This window comes from Pseudochaenichthys georgianus, chromosome 4, assembly GCF_902827115.2.
Source record: "Pseudochaenichthys georgianus chromosome 4, fPseGeo1.2, whole genome shotgun sequence".
Taxonomy (NCBI): Eukaryota; Metazoa; Chordata; class Actinopteri; order Perciformes; family Channichthyidae; genus Pseudochaenichthys; species Pseudochaenichthys georgianus.
In genome coordinates, this window is record NC_047506.1 from 221,625 (window position 1) to 240,106 (window position 18,482).

General features: G+C 42.8%; 1 protein-coding gene across 3 annotated transcripts in view; it reads right to left on the bottom strand.

Moving 5' to 3' along the window:
• The window catches only part of tp63 (tumor protein p63), a 68,761-nt gene that overhangs the window by 5,784 nt on the left and 44,495 nt on the right, over positions 1-18,482 (bottom strand). For 2 of the 3 annotated variants that reach the window (XM_034080248.1, XM_034080256.1), the window contains 6 exons: positions 6,918-7,104; positions 6,485-6,600; positions 5,156-5,265; positions 4,950-5,074; positions 4,369-4,451; positions 3,927-4,051 (listed from right to left, as the gene is read on the bottom strand). In XM_034080248.1, coding sequence (XP_033936139.1) covers positions 3,927-4,051; positions 4,369-4,451; positions 4,950-5,074; positions 5,156-5,265; positions 6,485-6,600; positions 6,918-7,104 — 746 coding nt within the window. Of the gene's footprint in view, positions 1-3,922; positions 4,052-4,368; positions 4,452-4,949; positions 5,075-5,155; positions 5,266-6,484; positions 6,601-6,917; positions 7,105-18,482 lie in introns of those variants that run through there. The other variant, XM_034080263.1, reaches the window with a different exon arrangement.

The following is an 18,482-nucleotide window of genomic DNA, read 5'->3' on the forward strand; positions in this document are numbered from 1 at the left end:
TTTTTGTTAATTTAATTCTCTGTGTATTAAATGTGTTTTAATGTGAAAGCAGTGTAACTCTTCTTGAAAGCTGTATACATATATTTTAATATATTTCATTACCAATATTTTACGATTGACTATTGTGTTTTTATAAAATACTTACATTGCATTTGAATTAAAATAAAGATAAATTATAATACTCTGTCATTTTACTGTAATGCAGCCTTTAAAACAACATGATAAATATAATTACTGAAGTGTCAGTCGAATAAGATTTCTTTAGTCCGCCTTACATGTAAAGTGGACCTATCATTCTATATTGGAAATATATATTAACATAGTTATGTATAAAGTGCATTTTACATGATCGGTCCCCTTTGAGTATATAACTAACTAAATACAGATGTTCCTCCTCGTACTGCCCACACAGCTCAGTAATGAAACAGCAGAGCCGTAAAAGAACAGGACAGAGTTCAAGCACCAAAAAAGCTATTTATTATAATCTGACAGACAAAAGTGCAGCAGCCAAAACAATAACATCTGTTTCAAACAGAATCACATCTTAAAGAGGAAAAAAAAAAAAAAAAAACTGACCTGCAGTGACTTTAAAAAACATGACCAGCATTAGCAAAAATAATAAAGTCTTCCCCCCCCCCCCTCAAGAAAAAGATTTTGAGTCCAGCTCTCAGAAAGAAAGCACCGTAAGTCAAGTGAGATAAAAACAGAACTTGGTTCCTGTCAGCTTCATGACTGAACTCTACGCTACATCATTTCAAACCGGGAAGAAGGTGTAACAAATATACTTAAAAGGACGCATGCAAATAAGATTCCATTATTATAATCTATGAACGATGAAAAGGCTTTGAGCTGGGATATTCCAGATGTTACAAAACAGAAAGTCCTCAGTGCAGAGTCCCAGAGAAAGGAGCAGAGGAGAAACAAAAGGCGACAGAAAGGAGGTCCACGGAGGAGGAAGAGGAGGAAGATGAGGAAGAGGAATGTGGGTTTCAGGAGGAGCTGCAGCGCCGCCTCTGCTCTCCTGAAGGATCCATGAGTCGGCTACCAAGACGGGCTTTAATCAGACTGCAGGGAGGAAGAGGAAGAGGAGAGAGGAGTGAGTGCTCACTGAAGGAGGAAGAGGAGGAGGTGATGAATGTTAGTGGAGGAGAAGGAACAGAAGTGACCAGCAGAGGGCGCTCTGTAGACACACATCAGTGCAGACCGGGGTTACTCAGACACAACGTGCACTATATGTAGCGAGTTTGGACTTTTCCTAATGTTATTTTTAATGATGTATACTGTCTTACATTTTGTTTTAATTGTTGTTCCTATTAGCTTTTTGTGAACTCGTTCCTGTCCTAACATTGGAGAATTATTTTAGGAGTTCACTTAAAGGTGGGGTAGGTCATTCACTTCATATATCTTCTGTGGAAGCCGTGGCGCTGTAAAAAGCACGACCAATCATCTGAGCCGGCTAAAGTAACTGAATGGCCTACCTGCCTGTCAGCCTTCCATCGGGGCACAGACTGATCTCGTGCCCTCATTGGTCATGTGTGTGTTGGAGGAAGTCTGAAGTGTATTCCATGTATTTTTCTTTTAATGTTTTTCTTTTTATTGACTGATTTTAAATGCCATTTTCTTAATGTCTTTCATTTTTTGGAAGGCACTTTGAATTGCCTGGTGTTGAAAGGTGCTATATAAATAAACTTGCCTTGCCTTGAAGGAAGGGGCAGATTTTCTTCGGCTGCGTACTTTCAAATTCCAGCACCCTCGAGCTGGTTTCTCCGTTCTTACCCACCCCACCTTTAATGCATTTTCCCCCTTATCTTTAAATCGCTCTTATTGCCCTCGATGCTCTGATAGCTGAAATGTCCTAGTTGTCTGATCTGATCTTGTCGTGGAGGGTTACAACCTTTTATTTTAAGAAAATCCATGCTAATATACTAAATGCTAGGGATGCCAAGGAAAACCAATACTTTAATATCATGTTGAGTCAAAGGTTAAAATCAAATCTGTTGAAATTGGCAAGTTAGTGTTAGCAGTTAGCAGCAGGTGAAAGGCTGCATTCATGCTCTATTTAGTCACGAAGTTTACCCCGGGCGAAGATACATGACAAAGCTTTCATGATGTGTTCAAATCCAATCATAGTTTTGGCTGCGAGTAACTTGAATAAATAGTTTTCACAGCAATTAGAATAGATATACAGTAAGAGAGGGAATTATGACCTGATTGAGTTACGAGGGAACGTGTTTTCAAGTACATGGTTTAGTTTTAACGAATTGGTATCAAGAATCTTGGGATTTCACTTGCATCGGTTTTGAAAACTACATTTCTGTTAACGTGAAATCCCTCCAACGCTGAGACTTAAAAGAATCTGAAATCAATACTAAAACCTGGAATGCACGAAAGCAGTGGACGCGGGGCAAACATGATCTCACCGTCTGCCAGGCTCTTAATGGGAAACTAAAACATAAGCAGTAATTATCACCGTGGTGCTGTCAAACTATCATTAGCAGCAGCTCCTCTGCAGCTCTCAGTGAAAACAGGGCGGGGCGGGCGGGGGGGGAAAGTGTGTGAACACGAGACAGTTTTAATTAATGCTCCAGTGAATGGAGGAGGCTGAGCACAGATTCTGTTGTGCAAAGAGTCCTGGCAGAACACCCAAAGGCGTCACCGCGCTCTTTGGGAAGCTTCTCGTTAACAAAGCGCAGCTCGGCACATTCGTCACGACTCAGATGTGTTTGGCTCGCATCCCACGAGAGAGGGAGGAAAGAAAACACATCTAATGGAGGAACACTCTGCAGCCATTGTGTCGAATAAATACTGTTCTTAAGTACACATTTGAGGGACTCGTACTATGCAAAATGCACTTAAAGTATAAAGTAAAGCAACAAGTTTTTTTAAGTGAGTTTTGGCCAAGTTTACAAAGTGGCACCAAGTTTTTGTTTACTTGTTTGAATAATCTGAGTACTTTGTCAACCTGATTATGATAGATAGATAGATAGATAGATAGATAGATAGGTAGATGGATGGATGGATGGATGGATGGATAGATAGATAGAGAGATGGATAGATGGATAGATAGGTGGATAGATAGGTAGATAGGTAGATGGATAGATAGGTAGGTAGGTAGGTAGGTAGGTAGGTAGGTAGTACAACTATACATTTGTACTTTAATTAAAATGATCTTTATTGTACTTTATTGAAGAATCTGAATGCAGTACTTTTAGTTGTAACTGAGTACTTTTTCCTTAGTTTTTGTCACCTTTACTTGTTTGAATAATCTGAGTACTTTGTAAGCCTGATTATGATAGATATATTTATAGGTAGGTAGATAGATAGGTAGGTAGGTAGGTAGGTAGATAGGTAAGTAGATAGGTAGGTAGGTAGATAGGTAGGTAGGTAGGTAGGTAGGTAGGTAGGTAGGTAGGTAGGTAGGTAGGTAGGTAGATAGATAGGTAAGTAGATAGGTAGGTAGATGGATAGATAGGTAGATAGATAGGTAAGTAGATAGGTAGGTAGGTAGGTAGATAGATAGGTAGGTAGATGGATAGATAGGTAGATAGATAGGTAAGTAGATAGATAGGTAGATAGATAGGTAGGTAGATAGGTAAGTAGATAGGTAAGTAGATAGGTAGGTAGGTAGGTAGGTAGGTAGGTAGGTAGGTAGAGTAGTAAGTACTTAAGTAAGTAAGTACTTAAGTACTTTATTGATCCCAATTTGGGACATTTTTATAAGCGACAATGCTTCAGTGGCAGCAATACAAACACTAAAGAACTCACATGCAAAGCTTTATCAGTGAAAAGACGCAACACGTCAGTCATTAAAAATCACTGCAGGCCGTTCTGTGCAAACGAACATGCACTTCAGGAAGAAACCCAGCACGCGTGTCATGAGGACACACCACTCGTGTCCTTCCTGCTGAATAAGAGCGAGTACTCACTGCTTCTGGAGGAGGTTCTGCTGCTGCTGCCGGTACGACTCGATGGTGTGTTGAGGCAGATACTGCATCAGCTCCAGAGACTCCTTGATTTTTACCAAAATCTCATAGATTTCACGGCCTTTGATCTGGAGGAAGTCAACATAAGGGATCGCGGTCAGTTTGAAGGAATAGCTCAATGTGTGGCGTGCGTACAGCAACCTTTATTACATGGTTATGGGCCTGCACTTCTATTAGCAAATTATAGACCTGTATTTTATTTATTACATTTTCTTCATCACGCCTTTTCATAAACAGTTTTACGGAGTGGAGCACGGCTTCCACTTGTGTGCTGTGCTTGAGTTCTGCTTGTGTATAAGTACATGATATTGGGATACATGGATATTTGTATGTTCCCTAAATACGTCTTGAAATACAGCACAGCCTGTTTTAAATGAACACTCACAGGCAAACAGAACACCTCCTCGTCTGTGGATCTCCTCTTCTTGATGGTGGACATCTGGATGCCGTGGGATACTTGGCGGTAAGCTGAGGAGAGGAGAGGAGAGTGTGAGCGCCGCCATCTTTACGCTAAACTTAGTCTGCAGGGAAAACACTGAGTGTCCTCTTCCAACATGAGAGCAGCATGCTACAAGTGTCCCAACTGTAGCTGTGAACATGACAGGATGTGTGATGACCTAGAAGAGCATCAGGACTGTTTGAGGCATGTGATAGCTATGTGATGAACATGATGATTCAGCCTCTATGGAGAGAGACATCAAGCATGCTCATTTCTGACGTGGAGCTGATCGGAAGTAAACATTGAATACTGCTTTCTATTCCTCCATCTTGTGACTGTGTGACTCCCTCTCTTGGATATCAGCATGTGAAGGACACTGCTCAGGAACTAGCTGATGCTCTGTATGTGATGACTCCTTTCTGGAGAGGATCCCAGATACACGGACCCTGAGGCTGAAGCTCAAGCCGGGGACGAGGGAGAGTTTCTAACATAGTCCTAATATTGTAATATATCATAAAGCGGCGTACCGTCTCCGCTCTTGGAGCCGTCCGTCACGTGCTGCTTGCGGATGCTGTCCTCGTCCGCCTTCCTGTCTCGCCCGGGGCAGGCGCAGATCCGGGCCTCGAAGCAGCGGCGGCCTAACACCTGACCACTGAGAGGGAAACACAGCGGGTGAGACACGGAGCAGACGGTTACCTGCAGGAACCTGCGGCTGGCTGTGAGCGTGTCTTACTCTCGGGTCTCCAGTGTCACGATGATGAGGATCGGGCGTCGGTTCATCCCCCCCACGCAGCTCGAGTTGCACATGAAGTTGTACAAAATGGTGGTGAATTCTGTGCCCACCTGAGAGAGGAGGACAACACGGATGGTGAGTTGTTGTTATTTAGATGTTCTTTTCCAGGCATTTGACTACAAAAGCTGAGCTGAAAAGCTATTGGTCCCTAATGAGCAGTGGCGAACCGTCAGGGCCTTCAAGGTATTCAGAGAATACCCCGGAACACTCAGATAAAACAAACAAAACATCGATTTAATTATATAAATAAAACGTAATAAAAGGAATAAATGAGAATGGTATCTGTGTTGCTGATCTGTAATATCACAGTGGTACGTTGATTTGTTTGTTCTTCTCGGACCATGCACTTCGCAGTTCAGTGGTTTTGTGTTAGAAAAGAAAGCAACCAATCAGATCTTGGGGGGCGGTGGCGGGGGGTGTGTGTCTACAGAAGGTCCAGTTGTGATAGACACGGTTCGCCACTGCGACTGACAATATTCTCCTCATCAACTGCAATATTTTTGAGACAAGGTTGCTGTATATTTGTTGTTTTTTAAGTTTTACTAAACATGCATCTAAGTGTGTGTAAATGCAGTTCTAGTACAGTAGTTGCCTTTTATTTCCAGCTCTAAAAATGCACAGCTCTGCATATTTAAATTATTATATATTGTACATGTCTCTTCCCAGCAATGTGTCACGTTTTAAATCCCATATTCATATTTACTTATACGTGAAAGGATGTTTTTCCCATCACCTTGAATGAAGAAAATAAAATGTCAAAAATGTTTTCTCTGTGCAGCCTGCATTAAAATGAAGCATGCTCACATGGAGAGGCTTTTAGGTCTGAGTTCACATGGAGTCCCTGGGGTGTTTCTCAATGTCGAGTAAAGCTGCTCCAGAGCCACTATTTCAAGCATACTACGCCATCGAGTGGCGCCGAAGGACTGTTCCAATGTCCAGCATACTTGGAATTCTACTGAGCCCGGCGTACTTCGTAGCGAGAAATTTCGTGGCTGCACATGTGTAGTAGTAAAATCCCCACAATGCTTTGCGCACGGACCAATGTAAGGCGGGGCCTGTCATGTGACGCACACCTGCTCGCCCGTTCCACTCTTCGTCTTCCGAATGCCAGGAAGGATTCTTGCCTCGCTTCTGAAGCAAGTGACTCGGAAGACATGTGCTACCAAGCAAGCGTACTCGACATTGAGAAACACCCGATATCTATGCGAGGTGGTGAAGTGTGGCTGGCGGTGCGTTCAGGTGCCTGTCTGCAGAGTGGGAGACGCTCACCTGTGGAGGTTCGTATGGGACAAACACGCTCTGCCTCCCGGTGATGGAGTCCTCCAGGTACTGAGCGTGGTTGTTCCCCTCCACCCGGATCAGGTGGCTGGGAGGAGCGATCTGACCTGTTCATTAAAACAGAAAGCACTGAGTATATCACTTTATATACCTTATAACAATTTGAGGTACTTGCATCAGAAGGAAAGTACTCATTATAGGTCATGGTATGGTATAAGTATACAAAAGCATAACATCTAAATTCTCACATAAAGTCATTTAAGTTCATTTTTCTGAAAACATGATTCAGTCACTTGTAATAGTAGTAGAGTATTTTAGACATTGTGCTTCTTACTTTCCCGAGGGTTCCTTTGGACTTTCTCCCACGGCAGATAACTGAAGTGACACGTGAGGGATAACGTTTAATAAATCAAAGTGTACTGACCGTCGTTGAACTCGCGGCTGAGCTCGTGGTTGGGGCAGCGCTTCACGACCTCCGTCACGTGCTCCGCCTTCTTGTAGACGGGCATGGCTCGGATGACGGCGCCCTGCGGGGGGTTGGTCAGCACTTTGATCTGGATCGGACACGTCTTGGCGATCTGACAGTACAACTTCTTCAGCTCTGTGGAGTACTGCGAACAGAGAAAACAAGAGGATAAGACTGTGCTGGAAAAAAAAAATTATATCGTAGTTTATTTGTTGTTTTGTCTGAATGTTTTTATTATCATTATATATTTTTAAATAAGCCTTAAATACGTTTTATATGGAATCAATGAATCACCATCATTGTACTCGTGAGCTCAGAGGAGTGTCTTCACTTACATATGTTTATGGCACATATATATAGTCCACATATTTATATATTTTATCATTACCAAATAAAGTCTAATTTCCACTTTCATGTAGATTTTTTTACACAAATGTTTTTTTTTTGTTGAAATGCATTTTAATTGTATAGTTGTACTAATTAATAAGTGTGCTGGTATTTATATGAAGATGGAAAATTACTTCATCGCAAAATCTGTCAAAAATCGAACTCATTAACAAAACAATGCAATTTAATCGATAAAGTTGAAGCAATTTGAAAGCTTCCAAAAATGCGTGAATTGTATCTGCCACCTGTTGGCAGCACCGTGACTTCTGTTTTCCCCGAAGCATAAAAAGGGTTAAAGGCAAGACTGTGATTACGAGTTAAATAAACACACACGGGTTCTGGAGCTGCGAGTGTGTGTGGGGGGGAGCCTCAAAGATCTCACGAGAGCCTCTGGGACTTCCGTGGAGGAGCGCCATAAAAAACGGACCCCTCCAGGAGCAATTAAACTCCAAGCATGGTCTCTTTCATCTTCAGGGGTGAGGGGGGGGGCTAAAAGCATCTGATGGCCCCTCATCATCCAGAGCGGGGCTTCCTCCTTCAACTTAAGTCAGTTCTACTTTGTGCAGGAATGAAGAAGGTCTAGAAAGATCTGTCTGGGGTAAAATGACCTACATTGAAACGTCTGTAAGCCAGGAGCTGTGAAGTATGTCGACCCCCGGTACCCATCAGGGCTGAACCCGAATTAGGGTGGCCAGAAACTGACCATGATCAAAATCGATTATTCGGCAGCCCTGGCGAATAATAATCAATTAATCGACCGATCTGACAAAATTATCTCTTTCATTTTTTAAACTTGTGCTCTGTAACCTGTCAGAGTCTGCTCATGTGAAAAGAGTTGGAAGAATAATTCCGGAGGTTTCTACAGGTTTGTAGTTTCACTAATTCACTGTAAAACCACTGAAGACCAAGACACTTCCCGTTCTCTGATTTCATTCCTGGAAGCCATTTTATGTTTCTGCAAAACTCTGGAGAGCTGAAATTAATAGAAGTGAACGTCAACTTTATTGGTTTTTCCCAAGTTACTTTAGAATAATGTGACGATGCAGCCGAGGCAGTCCGTTCTTCGTGTTTCTCTCCTCCAAATTGATTGGATGCTTTCAACCTGTACAATCTTTGTCCTTGGGGGGGGGGGGGGGGTTTGAAATACTTTCGAGTCAAAAGGCACACGTGATGTGCCCTTAAGCCACACCTCTGCCATTAAATCAGTACGTTGCCTTTGCACGATTAAATAAAAAGTACGTTTTTGATAAGAATCCGACAGCAAAGTTAAATATTTGTAAGACAGCAAAGATGTTTTTTAAAATGGCATCTCCTGTCTTTTCTTTAAAAGCAAAAACCAGCGTGGAAACTTGAACCAGAATTGAGGACGTTTGATCCAATCTGTCCGTTTGCATTCAGCTTTTCTACTGCAATACATCAAATTGGGCGTTAATATACGCGAGGGTAAACACAGCTACTGACTAGAGGGATCTGTGTTCTCACATTGAGGGTTGGAGCGCCCCTCCTGTTAGGATTGATAACCAGAAAGCCATCAGAAAGACTGAATTGTTGCTAATGGGCAGAACCCGACTGTGTAAACAAACCATAGAAATCACTGCTGTGTGTGCAGAGCTCTAAATCCCCTGAGAGGAGGAGACTCTGGGTGGAGGTGGAGGTGGAGGGGGGATTTCTTCCCCCCCCGTCCGCCTCGTTTCTGAGCGAATACAGGTGAACGTTGTGAAAGCCGCTCGGGGCCGTTTCAGAAACAATGCAACATAAAAAAAATTCCACTACGATTAAAATTGCTTCCAAAGAAAAAGCAGCTCATCCCAGTTTGTGTCTTTACGCTTGGCACGGAGCCTCTCTGCTCTTCTCTGCGGGCGTGCAACGCTTTTCCTTTCGTCAGGACGAAACCAAAACAGCACATTATCGCCCAGTTGCTAAACACGGGATTCACTAACGCAGACAAGTTAATGAAACAAGGCATTGTGAAGTGACTGGGCAGTGCTGCGTAAATCACCGCTCGAGGTTTTGATAGTATTGAAAGTAAAAGCAGATCGGAGCTGCAGGTCTTACGGGCTTTGACTGCAAGCCAAGGCCGTTTGATTTATATAGCACTTTTCAGCACGTGGCGATTCAACGTGCTGAAAAATAAAAGACATTTAAGAACAAATACATTAACTGTAGAAACTGTATACTTTTCAAGGTGTCCATGGAGAGCATTTTGTACCGTCAGCTTCAAAAGTGCAAAACAAATTTAAAAAAAGTTCTTATCAGTCGGTCAAGAGACAAATAATTGCTAAATATTGTGAGAAATTGATACATTTTCTGACGTGAATGTGTTAAAATGCTGTTTTCCACCTCGTAAAAATGAAGTTTTGGTGCTTCTCTGTTTTAAAATCGTATAAAAGTCAATGTTTTTTGTTTTTGTTTTGTTTCCCGAAGCATGACAAGCCATCGTCTTGTACTTTGAGAAGGACTTTGACCAAACGATTGATCACTAATGAAAAAAAAGATTTGATTGCAGCCGTAAAGCAGACGCTAAGATAATCAAAATACAAGGCAAGGCAAGTTTATTTATATAGCACTTTTCAACGCAAAGGCAATTCAAAGTGCTTTACAAAAAATGAAAGGCATTAAGCATTAAAAAAGAAAAGCGAATAAAATAAACATTAAAAGGAAAAATACATGGATAAAAGTTACAGTGCAGTTTAAGATATGAATAGTTCAATTAAAAGCAGCGACAAAAAGAAAAGTCTTCAGCCTGGATTTGAAAGTAGTCAGAGTTGCAGCGGACCTGCAGGTTTCTGGGAGTTTGTTCCAGATATTTGGAGCATAATAACTGAACGCTGCTTCTCCATGTTTAGTTCTGACTCTGGACTCTGGTACAAAGTGTTCTTGTTTTTTTATGCACCTTTGATTCCAGCTCCGGCACACGTACTGATTCTTGCTGACAATCAAAGCAGCTTTTTCCACACAAAAAAAGAACAGATAAATGTGTGTCCTCTCGCTCCTAACCCGATACCCTCGCACGCCTCTGTCAGTCAGCTAAATGAGGTGGAGAGGGGGGGCGGGTGGAGGGGAAGGGTCAAAGACACAGAACGAGTTCAGAGCGTTTCACACCGAATGAAAAGTGAGAAATATGAAGAAAAATACTTCATTTTTAAAACAAGGTGTTCTTTTACAAAAACTGTTTTTTTAAACTTTCTAAAACGTCTTTGTTCCTGGACGTATTAAATCAAATGTGCGAGGAGGACTTCTCGCTGCAACACACCACGATTGTATAATTCTCTGTCTGAATGTTTTGTGGTATTGAATATAACGCTGCGATACTTGAATTGAAACTAACCCAAATAAGGAGGACATTAAAGCCGGGGGTATCTAAAGTTAAGTTAAGGATTTGATGTAAGCTCGGTGAGCCCATGTTCTGCGGCAGGTATCTGTCCAGGGGATGTTTGGTTCGTCTAAACTGTAAGAGAATAATCTTTTCCACAGCCATCATGAAACCGTAACGGGTCAGTGCGTATGTTTGCAATAATTACTGGGTGTTGCTTTTGTGTAGCTGAAGGCGAAAACAACGCAGAGATTTAATCAGAGGCAGAGCGCTTGTTTAGATCATATACTACTGTCACACACACACACGACCATCCCAGCCCTGGAGGTACAAACTTTGGCGCTCACACACACACACACACACACACACACACACACACACACCACACACACACACACACACACACACACACACACACACACACACACACACACACACACACACACACACACACACACACACACACACACACACACACACACACACACACACACACACACACACACACACACACACACACACACACACACACACACACACACACACACACACACACACACACACACACACACACACACACACACACACACACAAATATGTGCTGTTGCTGTGTTTGCTCGGCAGAGAGAGAGGAGCCGCTGCTGACTAAAGCCAACAGAGCGCAGGGCGGAGGACGGGGTTGAATGATGGGATTCGGCGGCTCACACAGGGCGCGGCGCTCAGGTGTTAACATGTAATTATGAGCCTTTCATTGGTCACATCGCGAGTTGCACACACGGCGCACAATACAGAGCTGCTTCATCGCAACTGCTTGAAAGAAAATGTTTCTGTGTGTGCGAGGAGACGCTCACGTGACGCACGGCTTTCAAACGGGCACGAGTGCAAGGAGGGATTAGTGGGCTAGAGATAGCGAGGGGCCCAAAGTGTCGGGGGGCCCCCGGCTTTCACCCACGCCGTGTCCTTCAGAGACGGGCCAAACAGGAAGAGGGTTAGAATGAAAAGAATGGGACATTAAACGACGACGAAGCGAGACAAAATCACGACATAGAGACAAAGAGACATAGAGACAAACCAAAGACGACTGAGAGACACACAAATATATAAAAAGGTGTAAAACTGCAAGAGAGAAAAAGTAACGAAGACAATTAGAGAGAATCACAGCAACGGAGAGACGGCACAAAAAGAGACACTAAATGAAAACAAAGAGTCATACATGTTCCACTAAGAGATGCAACATGGCTGCAGAGTGCACCAGACTCACACCCTCCAAAGAAAAGAGACCAAAAACTACAAAGTAATGAGGCAAAACGAAGAGACAACAAACAACAACAAAAATATTCTAAACAACATTAAAGTGTGTGTGTTGCTTCACAAAGTACTAGAGGTGGCTTGGCCTTTTCCACTTAAACGCCCGGGGGACCGTTGCCTCACAATCCTCTCATGTACATGTGGCAACAGAAGAAGAAGTGAATAACCTAAAAGCGTCCGCGTTTACAAACACAACCTCGCGACGGGGAAAACGAGCTCTTAAGCCGCCGTGATAATGAAAATATGTTGTTTTAATAATCTGCAACATACAATTTGTTCTGTACAGTGGTGCATGTGTGCAATTACTTACACACACACACACACACACACACACACACACACACACACACACACACACACACACACACACACACACACACACACTTCCCTTGCGTGCAGGTCGAGGCAGGCCCACAGCTGTAGCGTTCCTGTGCTGCTGACAGGCGCTGCGGGCGCATGCAGAAGTCAAGTCCTGACAAACATCGGGCCTTAAACAAGCACCGAGTGGCGCCTCTGGTCTTGTCTTCTTCATACCTGACAAGTCACGTCCCGCCCGGAGCTTCTCCCAAACCGGTTTAATTCAACAATAACGCTCCTCGACTCTCAGAAACCGAGGAAAAGCACCTGCTTCCTGGAGGAAAATAGGGTGTAAACGTGTTTTTTTGGACGATTTTCCTCCGTGTTCGAGTCTTTAAAACAAATATCGGTTTTTTTTGCAGCACTTATCTTGACCACGCTGAGTGATGACACTTGTCCCGAGGCCAACCTGTACGCTGACATGTGCTGTCATGTTTGTGTGGACGGCGTTGAAAGAGGCAAATATTCATCTGTCACTCGGGGTCAGCCAGTCGAACCCTGGACTTCACCGGCAGTCAGAATAACCGCAACTATAGCAACGTGTAGTGCATTTTAAACTTTTTGATCGCTTAAAAAAGTCTCGTGTGTGAAAGCAGTTTATTTAATAAATACATTCCGATAACCTTATAGCTTCTTCATGCCCATTTAGCCTATGGGATCTATTTCTGCTGTGCTGTATTGAAGGTACCTCTTCTGTCCTCAGAGAAGCCATATATAACGTATTCAATCTGATCTTAAGTCCAGTCAGGGAATTGCTCAAAAAAAAAATACTCTTCAAATCAATTTTTTTTCCAACAGCACGACCCTGCTTTCTGCTGCAGGTTGGGTTGTTTATTAAAAAGAATTATCTTGTAATCTAAACTTTAAGAGAATGGGCTTTTCCATGACGATTATAAAGAAATCCCATCGCCCATATCATAAAAAAAAACCTTTTCAACCCTGCCTTTAAAAAAAAAAAAAATTCCCCTGCACCTTTTCCCATCTGCAGCTCTTAGGGCTCGTCTCCCTTCGTGTGATGGGCGAGTCGTGACAAGCTTCTTGACACAAACAAGTCTCAGCCCCATCTCGTGAGGCGTGGGACGGCCCGCAGATGTTCCCCGGACAAGCTGCGTCTTGCTGGCTTTCGCTGGAACACTCTTCTCTTTGAGCATTCACAAGCTATCCTCCTCCTCCACCTCCTTTTTCCTCCGGCGCAATGTGAGATGCAACCATCAAGCTTAACTCCTCTCAGAAAGACACTGCGAGAGCACAGGGTTCAGGAAAGAGGCACGCAGTATTTACACGAGTATTATCTACAGGCCCTCAATCCATTACTGTAATCCCTGCAGCTCTGCAGCGAGAGCCCCCCCCGTGACATTCCTCCCTTATGTGGTGGCAGGTAATACGCACGGCAAACACCACCGGGCGCACAATGGTCGCATCGGGAGCCAACAATGGTCGCCTCATTTGCCACACTCCATTAATTTAGAGGAGAAAGGAAGGTAACGCATATTAAACCCGGGTATTCCTTTGACCTGGGCGTCTGCTCACAGGTTAACCCCTTCACAAACCCTTTGAATACAAGATACAATGTGCACAGTGTCCCTAACCCCAGCCACATCCTGGAGAGTGGACATCTGAACGACAAGGTTTCATTATTTAATAAGATTAGACTGAAGCAATGTTTGGATGCACCCGTCAATCCTTAAAATTAACTACGACTTTAATCCCAGATCGAATGTAGGTAGTCTTATTCCAGCCAGTGGGTGTTATGTTATTATCTAGTTCCATGTCTCGCATTTTACATATTTGTCCAGGATGTTGCAATACAAGCTGCAGTGGTGCATTTCAGATGTCTAAAGGAAATAAAGTAGTATGTAGTATGTAGTAGTATGTAGTATGTAGTAGTATGTAGTATGTAGTGTAGTAGTATGTAGTATGTAGTGTAGTAGTATGTAGTATGCAGTAGTATGTAGTAGTATGTAGTAGTATGTAGTATGTAGTATGTAGTAGTATGTAGTAGTATGTAGTATGTATGTAGTAGTATGTAGTATGTAGTAGTATGTAGTATGTAGTAGTATGTAGTATGTAGTAGTATGTAGTATGTAGTAGTATGTTATTGTATGGCGTTTCGAGAGGGAGTGAAAGGAGGACCCCCCTATAGAAGCTACATGCCATATGCTTCAAAAGATGTTCAAATCCTTCTTACTTGTAATCATAATTTACAATATATTTGAATTCATGGAAAGACGATTTCAAACCCCCCCTAGAGCGGACCATACCATCTCCTAACCAGTATCATTGCATTAGCGAGACACAGCATATTAAATAACGTAAAAACATTTGAAAGGTAATCCTCCGCAGACATGAAGCAAACATAAGTGACATACCGTTAGGATGGTCAGTGCCAACAAGGAAACAATGAAGGAAGGTTTCTGGGAAATGATGCACCTCTATCTGTGTGTGTGTGTGTGTGTGTGCGTGCGTGCGTGCGTGCGTGTGTGTGTGTGTGTGTCACAGTCATGCCAGACGGGAAGAGGTTAAGGTGTGGGTTGAGGATTAGGCGTGTCTCCAGAAGAACAGTCATCACAAAGCACAGAACACACAGTCCATAAGTCCTGTGGAAGATCCCGCGGGACTTCAAACGGAGAGCATTAGCAGAGAAAATCTGAGGGGCGAAATGTTCGGGACGGAGGGAGAGATATTGGGATGAGGTTATTTGGGATTCGTGAAACGACCAGGTGTCGGAGCCTCGTGTGGAAACATCCCAAGGACTCTCTCTGGGCCCGTGGAGATGCAATGGGGCCACTCTTTGTTTGGAGGAAGTGTTTTTCTCCGACACGAGAAAACACCTTCTGTCGATCGACTTGAGAACAATACGTAAACAAAGATCACGTTCTGTGGCTCATCCATTAATTAAACCGGAATGAACCGGTTTTATTAAACCTCGGGCTTAACAGCAGAGGTGTGGACTCAACTGATTTCATGTCTTTGAATTCGAGCATAAATCAATTTAGACGTCTCCACATACGGCTCTGGACTTATCTTGGACATTAAGACATCACAACTTTCCCCAAACTCAGATCTATAAGTTATGATATTTAAAAAGTGCGCGACAAAAGGATTTCCTTAAATCCACTGTGTCTAAAGTGACAGCATCCAACCGAGATGTGAGAGGGGACCGTGGAGACCATGACTGAGAGCTTGTTGAAACTAAAGATACTTTGGGGTCCTTAACTACGGGGTCAACAAATAAGAGATGCTATATGCAGGTTAAAAATTGTATAACGTATTGCGACGAGTGCATTATGACTTGCTAGGACTCGAAACTCAACTTTGAAGTCTTGTGATTAAATGCAATGACTTCATAGTAATTTGTGACGTTAATAATATCAATGACCCATAGTTCATTCCAGATCTGTTACATTTTTCACCTGCAACTTTTTAAGCTATCGTTGTTGTTCTTCATCTATCAGAGATATATTTAAAGTTGGCACTAGGACCAACATTTTATCTGCTTTTATTTATTTAAGACGGGACAAGGGAGTGAAAATGTACCGGAAAATGTAAAGTAAGTATTCCGTTTTGCATATTGAGGTAATAGGTTTCCTCAAAGGAGTACAGACAGCGTGCAGTTGACTGTTCACTTATTGCTACAATGATAAACAACGGCTCCATGTGAATCAGACCAATCAGACTGGTCTTGCCTCATCTGTTGTGACTGTGGGACCCAGCGAGTGACGGTGAAGTGTCTCAGGCTGCCGCGGGGCGTGCCTCTCAAACCACACTCCGAACCTGCTCACAGTTACACATCAAGACAAACACTTTTGTTTTTTGGACTGTGAAAATGAGAGGGATGAGCGAGGCGGGGTGGGAATCTGGTAAATGTCACGATCCCACAGTCGGCTGGCGTGGCCTTGAGGAAGAGGGCCAGCACGCCCTGAGTTCAGACTGGAAGGCATTAAATCACAGCTTTCAGCTCAGCAGGTTCTAAATGTCCCTCAGCAGAAATCTGACAGTTTAGATATCGATCTTTCACTAATTATGGATATTTAAAATGACCATTTACCTCTTGTTTATTTTACAAAGTCAGGAGAAATCTGACAGGAGTTTAGATATCGATATTTCATTAATTATGGATATATATATCCATCCATATATATATATATATATAACGACCAAATATTCATAATTTTAACTTTTTTTTAAATGCTACTTTGTTTACATCAAACTATCGTTGATTTTTATTTGAAAAATATATATAATTTCAATATTTCCTGTACATCCTGTTATGTTTGAACATCTTGGATTTGTCGATAATGCAAAGTGAGATTTTTCTTTTTCAACTCCCAAATACTTTTCCAAGAGATCAAACTTGTCCCTTCTTTTAAACAGCTCTAAAAATATTATACATTTATATTTTCAACTTTTAATTGGTTCAATCCTTTAACTAACATCGGTCCTGATCATAACTGCAAAAATATACGGTGATTTTTACGGTGTTATCCTTTAAATGCCAGTTCTCGACACGAGGCCACTTCGTCTCTAGAATTCACAAATACTCGATTGTAATGCGGGTCGTTATGTAATCTGCAGTCACACAGGAACCAAAGCCACACGCGGGACACATCTGTGTGACGGGGACACCTCCGCCACCTCCGATGCCCGCCAGGGTGCATTAATACTCTAAAGTAAAGGTGCGAGTCTGCAGAGGAGACGCATTAACAACAGGTGACGCAACAGCTGTCCGGTAATGACAGAGCAGGCGGAGCGGGTTGTGCAGCTTTGGGAGCATCGCTGAGCGGCATCGCCACACCTGGACCAACTGTCCACCTCTGTCATCCAACGCCTGAGAGGAGGCTGGGAGTCAGCTTACACACGGCAACAACACGATCAACAGCAGCTCCGTTAGGGTGTGTTCGAGGACAATAGAGGAGGAGTTCTTGACATTCATCCTCATTATATGTTAGGGCTGTCCTTGACAAAAGGAAATGTGTCCGCAAAGAATGGTGCAGAAGCTTCACTTGCTGTGTTTCTCAGAGACGTGTTCCTGCTGATAAGTCGTTATGCACGTAAGAAGGTTTAAAACATGACCATTGGAGACAATTAAGTCAGCGTATCGACCAAGAGGAGGAAGGCGAAATCATTTCCGTCTACTTTTTTCATGCAAAAGGCAGAAAATTGAAGAACTTAAAGTAAGAGTTTCTATTTCAGGATTAGAACATGTTCCTCTGAGCACCTAAAGGATTATTTCACCCTCAAAATGATAAGTTTTGTAGCAAAAGCTGCTGATCAAAAGATTTAAAACAAAAGAAACGTTTTGAAAGGTCCTAAAGAAAAATCAAATATGTTCACTTTCTCTCCCGCTTCACCAGACACTTGTAAAATACCCAGAACCCCGTGTTCACTGCCTTTCATCGATGCAATGGCGTAACATCTTAGTTTAAAGACAATTTCTGTTACATGTTCCCTTCCCTGCACCACGCTTTCTGGCCAGAGAGCATGAGTGCTGTTGGTTCAGCCATTTTGATCTGCACGATGTTAATGTGAAAGGAATTAAATAAAATGTTTAAAAAGTAGATCTTACACATTACTTCGAGATTTAACAATGCAAACGACTCATGAACTCCTTTTTCCAATGTCTTAGTGTTTCTAGACTTTCTAGTGATTTCATTATTTTAATCCCAATAAAAGCCTTATCTTAAAGGGGACCTATCATGCAAAATGCACTTTGATGTCTTTTCTACATCAACATGTGTCCCCGGTGTGTCGGGGAGCTCACGCAGCGTCAGGAAATAAAACCCTGTCTTTTCCTCCGTACCCAAATCTCTAAAAACGGGGAACAACGGAGCTGATCCAGATTTGCGTCCGATATGACGTAATATCTGAAATGTGGACCCACGGCCCGATCAGAAACGCTGCTATCAGAAACAATGGCCGACTGTTTTGGACGTAATATGGTCGGTGTTTACATTAGCATGGCTAACACTCAGAGCTAACCTGTGCTGGAGAGCATGTGTGTGAAGAAGCAGGAAGTAGAAAGGAACATAACCGGCAAGAGAGAAAGCCTTTGAGCTCCAGACTGTTTCAGAGAGAATCCTTGATAATCCATGATATGGCGTTTCATCACGGCAGCATTTAGTTTAGACGGTAGCTGCCGGGTCCCGCATGAGCTCAGA